At 37.1% G+C, this 19953-nt stretch overlaps 1 protein-coding gene across 1 annotated transcript in view; it reads left to right on the top strand.

Annotated features, from left to right (window-relative positions):
* Positions 1-17199: 17199 nt before the first annotated feature.
* EFCAB5 (EF-hand calcium binding domain 5) overlaps positions 17200-19953 on the top strand; it is a gene marked incomplete at its 3' end in the record, with an annotated part of 87025 nt that continues 84271 nt past the window's right edge. The window contains exon 1 of the mRNA XM_084237851.1: positions 17200-17649. Coding sequence (XP_084093977.1) covers positions 17267-17649 — 383 coding nt within the window. The 5' untranslated portion in view covers positions 17200-17266. The remainder of the gene's footprint in view (positions 17650-19953) is intronic.

Consider the following 19953-nt stretch of genomic DNA (forward strand, 5'->3'; position numbering starts at 1 on the left):
GACTGGGAGAAAATTTTTGCACACAGCACTAATGATAAAGGACTGATCACAAAAATCAACAAAGAGCTGAAGAGTCTCAACAAAAACAAAGTAAATAACCCAGTCAAAAAATGGGCAGAAGAGCTAAAAAGGAACTTCTTCAAAGAGGAAATGCGAGGGCCTCCCCGGTGGTGCAGCAGTTGAGTGCTGGGCTGCGAAGCTGCCCGCAGCTTCTGCAGCACCAGTTCAATTCCTGGCCACCGGGCGAGGGTCCCACATGGCGCGCAGACCTCTCCTGCTGCCCGCTGCTCCCCTCAGCAATGTACTTCTGCCTGTTCTGCTTCCCGCTCTGGCTCTGGTGAATTCTCTCACCCTCCTGCACTTCTGACTGTACACAGTGCTTGCATAAATAAATAAATAAATCTTAAAAAAACGAAAAAGAGGAAATGCAAATGGCCAACAGGCATATGAAAAAATGTTCAGCATCACTTGTAATCAGGGAAATGCAAATCAAAACTACCATGAGATACCATCTTACACCAGTGAGAATGACACATATTAAAAAAAACTAGAAACAACAAATGTTGGTGAGGATGTGGAGAAAAAGGAACTCTCCTACCTTGAGGGTGGGAATGCAAACTTGTCCAACCACTATGGAAAGCTGTGTGGAGATTCCTCAACCTGCTAAAGATGGAGCTTCTATATGATCCAGCAATTCCACTCCTAGGTATTTACCCAAAGGACACAGAAACATTAATTCAAAAGCACACCTGCACCTCTATGTTTATTGCAGTGCTATTTATAATAGGTAAGATATAGAGACAACCCAAATGCCCAAAAATAGATGACTGGATCAAGAAAATGTGGTACATATACACAATGGAATATTACTCAGCAATCAAAAAAGATAAGCTCATGCAATCTGCAGCAACATAGATGGAGCTGGAAGGGATCATAGCGAAATAAGCCAGAAAGAAAAAGAAAAATACCAGATGGTCCCACTCATAGCAGGAATTTGGAAAACCTAAATGGGGGGCCAGGAAAAAGACTAATTGTAATAGAGTAGGAATCAGAATCAACAGGCAACTGTAGACCAGAGACACACTATGGGGGTTGGGGGGTAGGAGGGAATAAGGTCAGAATAAGGGGAGTGGGAATTGTGTGGGGACTATAACCAAGATGAAAATGCATACATTGTGCAAAAATGAAAAATGTAAAAAAAAAGTAAAATAAAAATTTTTTTAAATGGGCAGAATAGCTAAAAAGATACTTCTCCAAAGAGGAAATGCGGATTGGCAACAGGTATATGAAAAAATGTTCAACATCACTTATAATCAGGGAGATGCAAATCAAAACCACAATGAGATACCACCTTACACCAGTGAGAATGGCACACATTAAAAAAGCAAGCAACAACAAATGTTGACGAGGATGTGGAGAAAAATGAACTCTCCTACACTGAGGGTAGGAATGCAAACTTGTCCAACCACTATGGAAAGCTGTGTGGAGGTTCCTCCAACTATTAAAAATGGAGCTACCATATGACCCAGAAATTCCACTCCTAGGAATCTATCCAAAGGATACAAAAACATTAATTCAAAAAGATACCTGCACCCCTATGTTTATTGCAGTGCTATTTATAATAGGTAAGATACAGAAACAACTCAAATGTCCAAAAATAGATGACTGGATCAAGCAGATGTGGTCCATGTACACAATGGAATACTATTCAGCAACCAAAAAAGATAAACTCATGCCATTCGCAACAACGTGGATGGAGCTATAAGGGATCATGCTCAGTGAAATAAGTCAGAAAGAAAAAGAAAAATATCAGATGGTTTCAGTTATAGGAGGACGATAGGGGAAACAAACAAGAGATCAGAAAAAAAATAACAATAATAATAATAATTTAAAAAAACAGTTAGCAGGCAACCATAAATCAGAGACATTCTTCGAGGGTGGGGGAGGAAAAGGGATCAAAACAGGAGAGAGAAGAGCACAAAGGACTATGGTGATGTTTCATGGGTAAATTGGTGATGGGAATTTTATGGGGAATACATAATTTTGTAAAAGATATAGATAAAGTATGCATTTTCATCTTGGTTATAGTCCCTGTACAATTCCTACCACCCTTGTTTTGATCCTACTCCCTTCCCCCCTCCTCTCCTGTGGAGTGTCTCTGTGGTTGCTTGTTGATTTTGATTTTCACTTTGTTGTAGTTAAGTTTTTTTCCTGATCCCTTATTTCATACATTGTACAGAAATGAAAAATGATGTAAAAAATATATAAAATAAAAAAATAAAGCAACTTTAAAATTTAAAAAAAAGAAAAATTTGCAAAAAAAAAAAAAAAAAGTTCCTAGAATCCTCTTACTATGCTAGTTGAAATCAGGAGAGGCCAAGAGCAGGATTCCCAAAAAAGGGAGTTAAAGAGACCAAAGTCCTCTTAGTTCTATTTATAAATACCTTTAGTCTTCCTGTCTGTGATCATGAAGGCCTAGGTGTGCCACTGGAGTTCATTTAATCCTTAACTTGTATCATCACTTCCTTGGAGATAAAATTTTAGAGGAACTTTTGAAATTCCTAGTTCTTCAACTTTGAGAACCTGATGAAAACTATCGATCTTTTTTCCAGAAAGACACACTTGCATATTTCATATGCATACACTTGAAATCCATGAGGGATCCCAGGTTAGAGAATCCTGATCTAAAGGTTAAATACTTCTAAGTCTTTTTTCATACCATGACATCCAGAGAAATGATTATTTTAACAGGTTATAATGAAAGGGATTTAGTGAACTATATGGGAGCTATATGGGAGTTGATGAAAAAATTGTTTATTTAATGCAATTATTATGGAAAAAAACATGTTAGAATTTTTAAATATTGAATTTGTATAAGCTTCCAAATACAAATCTTCTCAAAACTGTAATGAAACATCTGAGATTGTTTCTGTAATCATAACTTTTTTATGTAGAGTTTTATGATTATAATAACTGCATGCAATTCTTGAACAAGACAGCTTCACAGTGATCACTTCAAATTCTTGGTGGCCATTACTAATGACTTAGTTAATTATTAATGATTTTGTTCATTTAAATAGGTGGCAAATTTAAAACAATTTTCATAACAAATCAAAATTTACAATTATAAATTATATTTGATTCTGATAGCTCATAACTTTTTTGCCACTGGCAAACATGATGTGGAAATATCTTGTCAAACTGTGACTGGATTTAGAATCCATTCAAACTTTTTCATATCAAGTATATATTACAGAATAATGATGAAGCTCTAATTTGCAGCATGACTGAGTCATTAAAGCAATGAGTCTGCAACTAACATGGACATAATTAAAAGGGCATATCGGCAATAAAGCAGAAGAATCCGGTAAATATAAAGATAGAGACTGAGGCCTGAGTCCATAAGGCATATCTGCCCTTGACTGCACCCCAAGCTGAGTCCTGCTCGTTGGGCGCTGAGTACCTGTACTCATCCTGCAGCTCCAAAGCTCAGTGTGTATGATGAGCAGCACAGTAACTGACTTTTAAAAATACACCCAAGTGGTAGACTATCTCTTAGCTTTGATACTTTTTAAGAAACATAAGTACTTTAAAACAATTTTTTTGTTATGCATACCACCTGTTGGACCATGGGCCACACTAGAGTGTATCTTTACACTGATTCTTTTGGGTTACTCTCTGAGAATCTGTAATCAAACTGCTTTTGACCAAGGGTGAACTGCCTACAGGCACCAAACACTGCAGTCCTTTCAGGCCACTCTTAGGGTTGAATTGATAGTTATCAAGCAGTACCACTGTTACTCATTTATCTCACACCAAATGAAGTGTGTCACTTAAAAGACTGCAGTTTTATATAACTGAGCTTGTGAAAATAGAGGGGATAAAACAAAATCATGATTTTTGTCCTTAATAGCACTATCTCTTACATATGAAATGACACAGGCATAGTTACAAAGTAATATAGCAAGTATAAATTAATATAGCATAGATGGAATATGTAATAGATGAGAGTGATTAAAGTTTGATTAGAATATATGTTGCTTGCACCTGGTTGTATTTTTTATTAAATTTTAATAATCTTTTACTAGCTGCAGTAGTCAGTGTCCAGATAATATAACTAGATATAAAGTTAAGTAGATCACTGAAAAGCTGAAAAGAGAAATCTGAGATATGACTGAGATAGCAGTTGTTACCACTTTTTTTTAATTTAAATTTTATTTTTTTATATTCCCCATAAATTACAACCCCCTTATTTTGACCCCAAGCTCTCCTTTCCCCACCCCCCTACCCCCCATAGAGTGTCTCTGGTTCATAGTTGTTTGTTGATTTTGATTTTTTCTTTCTTATAGTTATTCTTTTTCCTGGTCCCTTATTTAGGTTTTCTAGATTCCTGCTATGAGTGAGACCATCCGGTATTTTTCTTTTTCTTTCTGGCTTATTTCGCTGAGCATGATCCCTTCCAGCGCCATCCATGTTGCTGCAAATTGCATGTGTTTATCTTTTTTGAATGCTGAGTAATATTCCATGGTGTATATGTACCATATCTTCTTGATCCAGTCATCTATTTTTGGGCATTTGGGTTGTTTCCAAAGCTTAGCTATTGTTACCACTTTTAAGATTGAAAACAAAGGAAGCAAAGGGAAAAAATGAGCAACACTGCGGAGCTGAGGTGTAGTCCTGAAACAGATCTCTGAGGCAAAGGCACTGCTCAACTGGTCTTGGTGTTTCTGAGTTTAGAGGAGGGACTCCATAGGACCCACCACCTGGCATGCAGACCTCTATGGCAAGAACGCTGGTTGACTGGTGTTGGTGTCTTTGAGGCAATAAAAACTACAGGACTGTAGAAAAACTACAGAATGGATTCATCTGTTGCTACAGAAAGACCCTGCTACTATGAGGATGAAGTTGCATTGCTGGGTGAAGCACACATGAAAAGCACACAGGAAGTGGTTGTGAGACAGACAGGAGAAACAAGTCTCTTGTCTTTCCTCAGCCTTGAAGTCTTCCCTTTGGTGCCCTCAAATAGGCACCCAACTAGGGAAAGTTTCACCTTGGTCCTTCATACTACACTGATTCTTATTCCAAAATCAGAGAATGAATATGTTAGATACAGTTATGGTATCTATTCTAAGTATACATACAGGAACTGATGAAAGCACCGCAGAGTGCTTCAGTGGACCCTGTAAGCTCACTGTGAGTTAAGACTCTACCTCCTACCTGACTACCACAAGCCCTCACTTAAACTGGTGAATTGCTGTGGCATTTTGGGGTCCAGTAATTAACATTTTTTTCAGTTCCGATGTTTGGAAATACCTAAGGAACCTAGATATTTCTTTTTTGCTAGCACACAGTCATTTTAGGAAATGGCCACAGGTCCTGTGGAGAAGATTTTCAATAAATATTAATGGCAGGGCTTCAGAATTGTTCCTTAAGGACATATATAGCCTTCCCTTCAATTAAGAAGCTTAGGTTTGGAAACTGGATGGAAGGTCACAACTCTCCACTGTGGTGAATATAGTCATATGTTGGCCATCATATGTGGATTTCTTGTATTATGTGAAGATGATCATCAGTTTAGTAGACTGGCCATCTAGTTCATTCCTAGGATCACCATAATCATTTAGTCACAAAAATCCCTGAGCATGAAAAAAATATCTGATTGTTACAGTATTTCACATGGCAAAGGGTTATGGTTAGGGTACTGATAATGTCTGCCAGAGCGTAGGATTAAAGTGAGGGGTAACATTTATGGTACACAATTTACCTTCATTCTCTCTTCCCCCAGCAGACTTCCAGTATTTGCTGGTAAAATTACCTTTCTAAAAAAACCAATTTGATTATATCTGTTTTATGCTTAAATTCACAGAATAAAAGGTGTTGAGGCAGCTATTTTTCAGTGTTGGAGTCTTTTGTCTCCAAAGGCAGTACTTTTGGTTTATTCAACTTACATGTGTTAAGTTAATAAAAAGAAAATCGAGTATTGTAGCATGTTATACCACTTCAAACTAAGTAGCCCCTAAATTGTAACTGCCCTAGAAGCCATATATATAAAATTTACTTTTTACATAAAACCTAGCCTAAATACACACAACTAATTACATGATTTTTGGCAAGGCGGTGATTTTCATAATCTGTGATTCTGTGGTCATTTGCATTAAAGTGGGGATGTTACTTATTGTAATTCTTTCATATGGATAAATAAATCATAATCCCTTTAGAACTCTCCCTCGAAAAATGCTTTTTAGCATAGTTATTACTATAATGCCTGCCTTTCTTACATGAATCAGGTAGCCATCAAAGTTTCATTTCACTTCAACTTGGTATTTCAAAAATTAACAAGTCTGATAATGTTTTTGAACATTCCGTTGCATTACTGTTGTTATTTGTTTCTTTTAATGATAATAGGTAAATATTACTATGGTGAGTTTTCCTGTCTCCTTGAGCACTAGCCTGGTGCTTATCTAGTTTTGGTCAGTAACAACAGTAATAAGAGTAGTACAGTTTGAAAAGATTGGCAGTTGAGAATTTATTATCATTCAATAGAATGGTGGGGTTCAGTGGGGGTAGGGGTAGAGAGAGATTTGATCTTTCTTGGTATTTTTTGTTGTTTATTAATATTGTCATTCTCTCTTTTTGTTATTAGTACTGGTCTGGTAATACCTTTCCCTACCATTTAGTGATAACTTTCAGTGGTCCAGATGAGTGAGTCAGCATTTCAAGAGGAAGACACATCCGCTCAGGTACATGACCTTCGTAGGTTTCTAGCTATTTATGAAATGATTTAAGATTTAGCATTCTTAGAAAAATCGAGATGCAATATCATATTCTGTCATTAGTTATTTTTCTTTTTAGGTGAAGTAGTCTGCATCAGCTTTTGGCAAAGGTGCAGAAAAAGGGGGTCTACTAGTCGTTGGATCACAGTGGCCTACTTCCATTGATAGGCTCGGTTCCAGTATTACTTATATAAAAAATCTATTACTGTTTGGATTTACTAACACAGCTGCTTTGTGTGATTTTATTTAGTGTGATGTTTATTCATTATGAAAACTTTTTAAAATAAATAGCTTGTTATACCAGAATATAAAATAATTAGTTTAATCTCTAGCTCCTTTTGGATACCACTTATTAACACAGTTTCCATTTCAGGAAAATGGGAATGAAAGCAAAGAATGGCAATCAGAAATAACTGAAGAGGAAGAGCCTATTGAGGTAAACTTGTCAAGAATAGTCAGATATTTATCCTAGAGAGTAAACTGGACAAATTAATTTTCTTATGAAGAAGGAAAATAAAATGTCGGGATTCAAAAAGATTAACAAATGGCATATGGAAAGGGCAAACTCATGTTGATCATTATGCTGACTCATTTGATTCAATTGTAGTAAGTATCCATATATAGATAATTATTTGAGAAGAGCTATTATGAATTCTAGATAAATAAAGGTTGCTTTCTAAAATCAGGACTGTTAACCTAAGTACAGTAAACACTGATTTTTAGGGAAACTTCATGTCATTCTGTAAATATAATTTCCATGTTAATTAGTAATTTTATGTTTAAATTTACATTTATGTTAAAATTTATGTTTAATTTTTCTTCTATAGAAAAGGAGAGGCAATTAAAATAGCTATATGAATTCACCATTAAGTTGACTAAAGTGAATCATAATAATATTTTATTATCATTCTTTTAAAAGTACATCATCATGAATACAAAAGTTATTTTGCCATTTATTCATAAAATTACTGTTTAATTTTCTCAATTAAGATGAAAATGTTTTTCTTTCCACCACAAACATGGAAGGTGATTCTAAAAACAAATCTACATTTTCAAAAGTGTGATTTCACTATGCTGTGGTCTCAAATTATATTTCTAGAAAGTATTGTATAATTCAAAGATTAATGTACATCTTAGCATATTACTTTGTTAGCAGTAGGAAGATATGATGATATGTTGAACCAATGCATTTTATTTTGTGAATGCAATAGGCTGTGATTACTGCTTTTCTTTTAATACACAGCATTAAATCTTAGCAAAATTAAGTAGGGATATTTGGTTATTCCTATAGGGCATTTATATGCAGTCTTTATCTGAGAGATTTGATAAAATGTTGAGGAAAGGCAACTAATTTTACCTATTTGCCTCTTTCCTTTATCCTTTCAGGATTCACAAAGTGTACCAGACAGTTCTGTGCTGGGTATTGGGAGCAAAGTGGCAGAAAATGCAGCTGATGAAATCCAGTCCCCAGGTAGAAACCTACCTTTTCCTCTACACAACAAAATTTAAAACTAATAAATTTGAAACTAATTTATTGGGAATTCATTCATGAAGATTTTACTTTCTAAAAATGTGAGCTTTGGAAACAACCCAAATGCCCAAAAATAGATGACTGGATAAAGAAGATGTGGTACATATACACCATGGAATATTACTCAGCATTCAAAAAAGATAAACACATGCAATTTGCAGCAACATGGATGGCGCTGGAAGGGATCATGCTCAGCGAAATAAGCCAGAAAGAAAAAGAAAAATACCGGATGGTCTCACTCATAGCAGGAATCTAGAAAACCTAAATAAGGGACCAGGAAAAAGAATAACTATAAGAAAGAAAAAATCAAAATCAACAAACAACTATGAACCAGAGACACTCTATGAGGGATGGGGCAGGGAAAGGAGGGCTTGGGGTCAAAATAAGGGGGTTGTAATTGTATGGGGAATATAAAAATAAAATTAAAAAAAATAAATAAATTTCAGGTGAGAAAAATGAAAAAAATAAAATAAAAATGTAATCCTAAGCAAACAAACAAACAAACAAACAAACAAAAAACAAACAAATAAATAAATAAATAAAATCCCAGGGATAGTTAAAAAGCAATTTGGGAAATAGTTTAAAATTTAATCCTTTCAACTTCTACTAATACTTTTGAGGCAATTTTAGCACTATTCATAAGGCGATTTAAAGAAAAAATTTAGCTAAGAGAGCTTAAACATAGCAGACAACCCATTAATACAAAAATAAGAGGGAGAGCCCTAATGATTTGCCTTCTTACTTTTCTGTTTCTTCTTTTTATCCTATACTTAACCGCACATTTATCCTGTTTGACTTCTAGTCTTATTCTGAAGCCAAATCCCATATCACTATGCAGACTGAAATAGTAGAGGACCAAAAAGGCAATAAATAAATTGATAAGGCATTCATCCTTTTCAATGCAGTTCTTCTAACTTTCTCTATGTGGTGCAAACCTATATAACAGAAATTCTTTACAACATCTTAAATTTTAATTTAATTTTTTAATTTTTTTTTTTTTTATAGAGGCATGCTTTATTTATTTGTTTGCTGGTTTGTTTGTTTGTTTTGTTTATACAAGCACTGGGTACAGTCAGAAGTGCGGGAGGGAGGGTGAGAGAATTCACCAGAGCCAGAGCGGGGAGCAGAGCAGGCAGAAGGACTGAAGGACACTGCTGAGGGGAGCAGTGGGCGGCAGGAGAGGTCTGCGCGCCATGTGGGACCCTCCTCCTGTGGCCGGGGAGCAGCCGGGGATCGAACCGGCGCCACAGAGGCCGCGCGCAGTTTCGCAACCCAGCGCTTAACCGCTGCGCCACCGGGGAGGCCCCAACAACATCTTAAATTTTAACAATTTCAATTAATTGAAATTTCCTGCAATTCAGTTTACAGATAGTGAGAGTCTAATATTGCTAGATCTTGCGTGTGGCTAAATTACAGTAGCAATTATTAAAGTGTTTTCTAAACTATAAATTGCTATCTTGATGCTAGTTGTAACTTTTAGGGTCTTACCTTTCTCCAAAGTGTTTTTTCTGCCCTTTAAACCAATTAAAATCAATTATTTACTATTTCTTTTTTCATTCTTGTATTTTTTTTCTTACATTGTTGTTCATTTTTGTATAGTATTTGATTTCTCCACTCAGGTGTAGTCCCCATAAATATCCCACCACCAGCACATCGTCTGTGGACCATCACCATGGTCCCTTGTGCTAGTCTACCCCTGTTTTGATCCCTCTGGCTCCCTCTCCCCTACTGTAAGCCTCAGATCTAAAGTCGCCTACAAGTTTTGTCTTTTTTTTTTTTTGACCCTTTGTTCAGTTTCCCCATATTCCTCCTATAAGTGATGTCATCTGATATTTCCTTTTCCTTCTGATTTATTTTACTGAGCATAATCCCTTTACTATTTCTTATTAACACATATAAAATAATATATACTCATTGAGAATCAAACTTTCTAGTTTTTACTGTCTTTATTTTCATAGCTTTACTAACTTTTCAAGTTTCTTGGGAAGTCCCTCTTGCCCCAATGCTTCCAATCCCCACCAGCTTCTTAATTTTAATTCCTCCACACCCCCACCCTCTACCTCCACTATCCCATACACACACACACACACACACACACACACACTAATAGCTATATAATGAGTGAGTCTATAAATGAATCAATTTATCTGTAAAAAGTTTAGGAATATTCAAATACACTCCTGTTAAATATACTCAGTACCTGTTTGAAACTATGTTCAACTGACCTGAACTAATTTGCCCTTGGAATAGTGCTATAATTTATGATCCTTGAATTCAAAGATCATTCAATCAAAAGACAGCTTCAGATAGTCTTGTTCAGCATCCTAACTTATTAACCCTGCTATTGCTGTGTTTTCTTTTCTTTTCTTGGTTTTATGACTAAGAAAGAAGTATTGGGCTAGAGTTGTAGCCAAATGTCTTCATTCATTCTGCATATCAGTGGAGACTATGCAAGCACTAGCAATATTGCTTAGCGACCCATTATAACCAACAACACTAGAGGAGCACTAGCAGGCTGTGGCGAAGATGAGAATGCCCCAGTTCTTGTGCAAGTTTGTTAATGAGCCATAGCAGATGGTAGATATTAAGTTACTATACATCTATAGAATTACCCGTAAAGTAGAAGGAATAATATCTACCTTAGGTTATACAGGACCAGTTAAAAGCAAAGCAAGTACATTAGTAACTGTAGACTTAAAAGAATGTCTCTCTTTCACATTTATATGAAATGGAAATAAAAGCATTCTATATTACTAAGCATGGTGGCAAAACAGAATGAAACTCTCCTCCCAAAGTGGTTAATTTGCAAATCCAAATGAGAGGTTTGGGAGAGTATTACATTATCCTCCTTACCTCCCTATATCAAAAAAAAAAAAAATCAAGAAGGAAATAAAAACATGGAAGGGAGTTTCATAAATTCTATCCACAGTTGAACCTAAGACATTCTTTAGATGAAATGTCTTTTCAAGGGTTCCTTTACAGACTACTTAATTTTTTTCTTGGATGAATACTATCTTGGTAAGATTTTCAAATATTCTTCAGAGTATTTTCAATAAAACCGAAAAATTTTTAATAAAATTAAAAGAATCTTAAGCTATATATGGATCGCTCTCCCAAAATGAGAATGGATAAATACATGCAATTTAGCCATATGTTAAAATTATAAAGCACTGGGCCTCCCTGGTGGTGCAAGGGGTTAAGACACAACCTGTGAAGCTATCCACAGCCACTGCAGCATGAGTTTGATCCCTGGCCAGGGAGCTACACACATGGCGCAGCAGACCTCTCCTGACACACCCGCTGCTCCACTCAGCAGTGTATTTCAGTCTATCTGCCTGTTCTGTTCCCTACTCTGTCTCTGGCGAACCCTCTCACCCCCCACATCTCTGGCCTGTACCCCAGTTCTTGTATGAATAAATAAATTTTAAAAAATTATGAAGCAGTGAAAATTAATGAATTCAGATGTGTTGCATTTATTAACTAGATGAATTTCACAGACATAATATAAATATAAAAAGGTTACAGAATATAAAATATGAAATAATTTTTATAAAATTTAAAAGCAAGAAGGGCCTCCCCTGGTGGCGAAGCGGTTGAGCACTGGGCTGCGAAGCTGCCCGCAGCTTCTGCAGCGCTGGTTCGATCCCCGGCTGCCAGCGAGAGTCCCACATGGTGCGCAGACCTCTCCTGCCACGCCCGCTGCTCCCCTCAGCAGTGTACTTCGTTCCTTCTGCCTGTTCTGCTCCCTGCTCTGGCTCTGGTGGATTCTCTCACCCTCCCACACTTCTGACTGTACCCAGTGCTTGTATAAATAAATAAATAAATCTTTTAAAAAAATTTAAAGGCAAGAAGAACAATATTATGTTGCTTTGACACATGTAAACAAATGCAGATAAATGATATACATGGAATTCATAGTTGTGTTTCTATCAAAAGTAGGGGTATATGTGAGACTTTAATATATAGATAATTTTTTAAGCTTAGAGAAGATAAATTGCTACTTATGTAATGATTATACTTACAGGTATTAAGTATTTCATAATAATGTTCAAAAAACTATGCCAGTTATGTTCTCTTGCCCATTTATTGTATGAGTACTATTTATTGAGAGTTACTACTAACTGAAATATGACTCACAATTACTATCCAGGTTATGTTAAAAGTAATGGGTATAATACTAAACTGTTGATACGTCTATTGATACATCTTCTCAGTGGTCATGTCAGAAAAAAAACCTTAAGATTCCCGTTAAGTTTTTCATTCCAGTCATACCAACAATCATGTATGTGGTTTTAAAAAAGCATCTGATAGTTTATTGCTCAGAACCTGATCTAACTCAGTCCTGGAAATCCAGAGACAAACTGTCACAGATCATCTACCCCCTAGCTGCACTGGTGGTGCTTCCCTCCCCCACCCAGTGCAAGCCAGCCCTGAGGCTCTGATGGCAAGGCTTGTCCAGCTCGCACCAGCCAAAGGAGAGAGGCCTGCAACGAGTCAGGCCAATATGGTGGACTCTGAGCAGTGGCCTGTGCACCAACTGCTCAGACCTGTGTCCCAGCTTTGCTGGGGGTGGGGGGAGTCCCACACCCTTGCACTGCCACATCTGGCCCTGCTGAAACACACTGGGTTCAGCAAGCATCTCTCCCTGCTGAGGCAGCTCCAGCTATGACTCCCCTGTCCCCACCTCTGAGGAGCCTGCCCTGACCTCAGTGTAAGTCAGGTCTGGATAAGTGTCCTGGATTTCACTTTTGAATATGGTGCAGGTTCGAGCTCACACAGGTGCCATCAATGTTTTTTTGAGACCATTGAGGATTGAAAATGGAACAATCAGATTGGTACTTGACAGGCACCAACCAAAGAGCTAAGATTGTAAGTGGTCCAGTCAGGCTTAAAAGGTGGGGACCCTGAAGAGGATATAAGCCAAAGGATCAGCCAGCTTGATTTATTCATCAGATGGCTTCAGAAGAGATGGATTGAGCAGAAGACTGCAGACCCATTCAATAGGCCTTTCGCTGGCAGATTCATAGGAACTTTGAGACTTCTCTAGATCTTTGTGGACTTTCAACCTCTGGGACCTTTGCAGAGACCTGGCCACTGCATCTGCCTCTGACATCGCCTGTAGAGAGCACCATTGACCAGGGCCTGGTATCTAAAGTGCTGTTTGCTGTTGACTTAGGCCAATAGCTCTCAAAGAGCTGTAACATTGGTGTCTTCAGTGCTGCCACCTGGTGACTGGTGCTGGCCAGCACGATTTACCTGTGACCGGCACTGCTGACTTGTGAGAGCTGTCCTCCACTTCTGATCATCTGGCAGATAATCCTGGTGCTGATTGCCTCTAGCACTATCAAGTCCTATCTGGTACTGTCCAGCTCAATCTTCATACTGTTGTTGTGGGATATGGTGGTGTCACCTTGGCAACCCCATCTGTGACCAGCTCCAGCAGCCACTCTGAGTTGAAACCTGGCCCACTGCTTACCAAAGTCCACTGCTTACCAGTTCCAGGCCCTTGTTGAAGGGGCATTGCCATTCTGCATGTGCAGCCTCTGTTTTGGACTACTGGACACTGCAGACACTATCTGGGCTAGGACAGCCAGCCATTTGTGGCCTTAGAAAACTCTTTCCTTTTTCCTAATCTTGCCTTTGTTAATAAACCCCATTGTCACTGCACCCTGAACCTAAGTGGTATCTGGCAGTTGCGACCACATGAATGAGAACCCACAAACAGTGACTTGTCCCCCACCTTGTCACTGCCACTGTCTTAAAACTAGTCAGTTCTGCTGGAATAACTTACACAGTTCTGTGTACGAATACTTATTTCATTCCACAAAAGTTAGAGACTGTGAGGGAATATTCTCAATATAGGGTAGGAAACATCTTATCTCATTCAAGTCTATTATATATTTTAATATCAGTATGTCATAACTTCTCAGACCCTGAGGACCATTGTTTAATATCTCCTCTAGGTTCTACTTTCCTTTCTACATTGGCTTCTGCCTTTTACTTTCTATATATATCCTACCTTTAAAGAAAAACCCTCTCCTTCACAATCACATTCCCAAAGTAATTGTCCACTCATCTAGTTTGCATTTTGCCTCCACATCCTTCCTCAACCTAGTGCAGTCTAAGTTCCATTCTCATCACAGAAATTGCTCTCCTTTGAGTTAGAAAAACTGGGTGCTAGTTTCAATTTATACTTTCTATTTCTTCTATCATTTTATTTTTCTGTAGCATTTTACACATTGACCCCTTCCTCTGAGGTAATGCATTTTGTTTTTGTCTGCCCAACATCTCTTTGTGGAGCCGCCCTTCTCTCTTACTTAACCTATTTGGTTTATTTGGGGTTGACCCTACCTCTTCAGATCCAGAAATGGGTGGCGATTCTAATCTCACCAATCAGAATGCTACCCCTTCAATGCTGTCAATAGTTCAGAAATAGAAATATAATTTATGTCAAGTCAACTAAAAAGTTCCTAGATTTTTTCAAACTGGAATTTTAATGACTGATTTTTAGGAAATCAATGGTTATAAGGGATATAAATCTAAAGATGCTCTGACCATTTTTATCAACATGTGAGGACAACCCGCCTAAAAATTAATTCAACAGAGCAAAGCAGACACTAGAGGTAGATTTCAGCTGTACCTAAAAACCAGACTTTCCATCTATATAAATTAATACATTCCAGTTTTAATTTAATCCTTGTGAGATGGATTTTTATTGCTGGAGAATGAAAGAATCTCTAGTAATCTATCCTTCTTGAAACTCTAATTTTGTTTTCTATGATTCTAATCTCTCCTATTTTCTCCTGACTCCCTAGTCATACTTAGAGTCCTTTATGTGTTCTTTTTCTGCCCATTCCTAAATATGTAGTATAAAATTCATTTTTTGGTCCTCTTCTTGATACCAAGCCAAGAGGCTTGCTGTCTGGTGTACATAAGATCAATGTTGTGACAATGACATTTTGAAAAAAGAAAGGGCTTGTTTGCAAATCAGCTGGCAATAAGACCAGAATTAAAACTCGAATATGCCTTGCATTCAGGGAAAAGGGAATGGGTTTATACTGATTTTGGGGGGAACCAGGTCAAGAACAGAGGAGTTAAATTTTATTGGCTAAGGGGCAGGCTAAGGACAGAGTAATGTAGACATGGTTAAAGTCCATTAGATAGTTACAAATCACCCCATGTGGGGAGAGGCTCTTTACAAATGACTAGATTTTCCTGGAGAATAGACCCCTTATTTCTAAATGTGGTCTGAGTGGTAACTTTTTCTTGCCTTAATGGTTCCATAAGTTAATTTAAGATCAATTACTTCAACTACATGCATGCTGTATGACTCACTGTCTAGCATCATACTCTATTGTGTCTGTGAAGGTAAACTCAAAAGATAGTTAACGATGCCCAACTTTCCTCCTGACAGCCTATAAATCACAGTTTCATTCTAACACAAGAAACTGAGTGAGCTCCTTCAACCATAGTAATAACAGATTTTAAGGACATGTATAGTTTTCTCATCTCTACTATCCTGCTAAGTATAGTTACTATATCCATTTTACAGAAGTAGAAGTTGAGTTTGAGGTATTGGGTTATTTGTTTTAAGTCACATGGATAGTAATGTTAGAGTTAGAATTCGACCCTGGCATTTCTGATTCCAATGTCCAATCCCATGCAGATACTAAGGGACAATTGTGTATTAAACACATACCACAATCTTTTCTGTCAGTTCTGGAGATTTTGGTGTCTGTTCTTAGCACAGTATCTTGATCTAATACCTCCATCCTGCATTCAAAAAATGAAAGAGGCTGGAAATATTAAGCTGGGGAAAATATGTTTAAATATACACATGTAGTTGACTCTCTTCATTACCAGTTCAGCAGACATTTCCCCACTTTTTGCCTGATACAGTGAATCTTAATTTTGTAGCAGATGAAAGTCACTGATATCAGAGAAGTTGGTCAAAACCCTGACATGAAGGAATATATTATCATTGATCAAAACTATTTATGCAGTCTGCTTTCCCTTTATCAGTGATTGGTCTAGAGGGATCATGTAACCTAATTAGGGTCAAGGAAGTGTAAAGGAAAGTATTGGAGTGGGAAATCTGGGATCTCCTCTTCTTAGAGAATAAAATAGAACTTCAAGAGGAGAGGGTTCCTTTGTTTACAGTTCTTTTCTCCTGTAAAGAAGTGACTCCTGGGGCCTCCCTGGTGGTGCAAGGGGTTAAGACACAACCTATGAGGCTGTCCACAGCCACTGCAGCACGAGTTTGATCCCCCAGCCAGCCAAGGAGCAGCCCACATGGCGCAGTAGACCTCTCCTGACTCACCCGCTGCTCCCCTCAGCAGTGTATTTCCGTCAGTCTGCCTGTTCTGTTCCCCACTCTGCCTCTGGTGAGCCCTCTGACCCACTGCACCTCTGACCTGTACCCCAGCTCTTGTATGCATAAATAAATATATTTAAAAAAAAATAAAGACGTGATGTCTGGAAGTGCAATAGGTATATTGTGATTGTGAAGCATAAACACAAAACATGAATGAAGAACAATAGAAATAGTGTAGCTTCTTAAAACACCAAACTGCTGAATGATTTCCCATTAAGTCAAGGATAAATGTCTATATTGTTGAAGTCACTGTTGTCTGATTTTCTCTCACTTTCAGATGGTGTTCCAATATAGCATGCAAATGGGTGTAAAAAATGTTTTTTCTAAAAATATTGGAAGTGTAGATTAAAGTCTACTTCTAGTATTTCTGACATTTCACTTTTTTTCCCTCCAGAATCAAACATTGAGGGGGAACTAAAAAACCAAAGTGACTCAATAGAGGACTCTAACACTGGCGTCTCAAAGAATATTGTGATTAGAAAACCTGCAAAAGTGATTTTCAATTTAGATGAAACTGTACTGACACCAACCCTAGAACCACCATGGAAGAAAAATCTTCTTGAAAGAATAGAGGCAAGAGCCCAGGCAATGCAGCAGAAAATAATAGATAAGGATAATATGAAGAAGGAATTAAAAAACAAGGCTGAAAAAAAGCTACCTAGGGATGATTTGGCCAGAGAGTGGTTTAATACTGATAACATGACCCTGAATACTCGTGCATATTTGCTTGACAAACTTCTACCCACTTTAATTCCTGGAGTGGAAAAAATGTTAATGCAAGTAGAAAAGAAGACTCTTTTGGAGAAAGCCGACATTCCAACAAAGTTTGATCCAATTAATTATTTGGGGGAATACTTAATGAGAAACAATCCTTATTATATCAAAGACTCAGGAATGTCTGGATATCAGAGGGTGATGAAAGATGTCACAGAACACCTGAAGATACATGTTCCCAACACTATCAGCAACAGGTAACAGTTTGTTATATATTGAGTTGATGATCTCATTTCTTACATTGAAAAGCAAGTGGAGTATAATCACATACACAGGACTTACAGTAAGTTATTTTATAGTATTTGTTGAACTCTGTGCCTAACTAGTTATAAATCACTGAACACTAATGATGTATATTTAGTTCCATGTATTCATGCATTTAGGTAAGTTACTGGGATCCTAAGTGTGTGTGAATGTGTGTGTGTGTGTATTTTTTTCTGTCTCCCTGCTGAAAAGTAAGCTGTAAGAGAGGAGGGATTTTAAAAAATGTTAACTTTGGGCCTCCCCGGTGGCGCAGCGGTTGAGCGCTGGGTTGCGAAGCTGCCCGCGGCCTCTGCGGCGCCGGTTCGATCCCCGGCTGCTCCCCGGCCACCGGAGGAGGGTCCCACATGGCGCGCAGACCTCTCCTGCCGCCCGCTGCTCCCCTCAGCAGTGTACTTCGGTCCTTCTGCCTGCTCTGCTCCCTGCTCTGGCTCTGGTGAATTCTCTCACCCTCCCGCGCTTCTGACTGTACCCAGTGCATGTATAAACAAAACAAACAAACAGACCAGCAAACAAATAAATAAAGCATGCCTCTATACAAAAAAAAAAAAAAAAATGTTAACTTTACAGGTAGATAAAACCAGAATGTGTAGAGTTATACAATAAAAAGCATCTCTTCCATTTTTATCCTCCATCTATTCTACTATACCTCCAACATAGATAATCACTGTTCTTAGTTTTCAGTAGATCCTTCTAGCGTTTCTTTATGCATACATAAGCAAATGAGAATATGGATTCTTACTTTTCTTTCTTTTATACAAAAGTGTGTGAATGAGTTACAACTATTTTTCTGTTTTTCATCTGCCATTTATCTTTTGTCATGCAGAAAATTTTTTACTTCTGTATGTTTGAATTTATTTTATGGATTCTGGATTTTAAGTCATTGTTACATTTTAATATAATTAGAGAATCCCCCCATGTCTCTTGTGAAGTTATTATTTTAATAATTGATCCATTTGGAATTTAGAGTGTGTGTAAGATATGAATCCATTTTTTTCTTTTCTAAATGGCTACATAATTATCCAAATAAGAATTGCTGAATAATTTATCTTTGCCCCACTGTTTTGAGATGAACCATGTGTTTTGGAGTATATTTCTGTACTTTCTATCCTATTCTATTGGTCACTCTCTATTCATGCACCAGCAGCACACTGCTTTAATTATTGAAATGGTTAAATATATTTCAATAAATCTGACTCTGCTGACCCCTATTATTTACCCTTCTGTTTTCCTGATCTTTTCTATCTTTCTTTATGTGTTTGCTTTATAATATGAGCTATTTGGAAATAAATAAATTCCACTTGGTTGCTATTTATTTGGTTACATTGAAATATGCTTCCTTCTAATAAGAGAATAAATTTTAATTATTTCCTTTTAGTTACATATTGTCTATCTATCTATCTATTTATCTATCTATCTATCTATCTATCTATCTATCTACCTATCTATCCATCTATCTCTGTCTCCAGTAGTATTGGATGAAAGATTTTTCCCCCTTTTTGGGAAGGCTTCTTTTTGTGTGTATTATTATGGATGCATGGGTTTTAATATCTATTCAATATATTTTCAGCCACTGTAGTCTTTTCTTTTTGATGCTCAAGTTGACCCAATCTTGTATTCCTCTGACTTTGCTCCTTTAGTCTTGGAAAGAGTCATGCCTTTTATTTATTTATTTTTTTAAAGAATTCTTAGTTCCTTCCAATGGGGATCACTCATTTGGGAGCTAGTGCAGCTCATAAATATTGTAGTTTCATTACTTCTAGGCTTTATCAGGGCTAACAATATAGTTTTTAAGAATAGGGGTTCATGTTGACAATTACATATCAAATATAGTGTTATATAGGGTTTTACCTAATTTCTTGATTTTGTGTTTGTATTTTTTTTCTTATGCTAAAAATCTTGATTCCTAACAACATGGACAGAATTACTTATTTGTTTCGTCCTACAATTAACATGAAGTAGCTTCAAAATAACATAGAGGCGAGCTTATTAATAATAGAGCTACTAAATGAGGCTTCTGATTTATTTGTAGCTTTTTGTTCTTAGAATATATCCTAAGCATATGTATGTAAAAAGCTGAAACCACACAAACCCAGAAGAAACAAGGAGCTAAATTCCTTATAACTAGAAAAAAGCCTTTTTAGCCAGGGCTCAAAATCATGAAACTATTGATAAATATTAGCAATCAGTTAACAATCAAACTCTTTTGCTTACAAAATTTAGTCATAACTACTCAGTTC

Source organism: Talpa europaea (assembly GCF_964194135.1).
Source record: "Talpa europaea genome assembly, chromosome: 7".
NCBI classification, from domain to species: domain Eukaryota; kingdom Metazoa; phylum Chordata; class Mammalia; order Eulipotyphla; family Talpidae; genus Talpa; species Talpa europaea.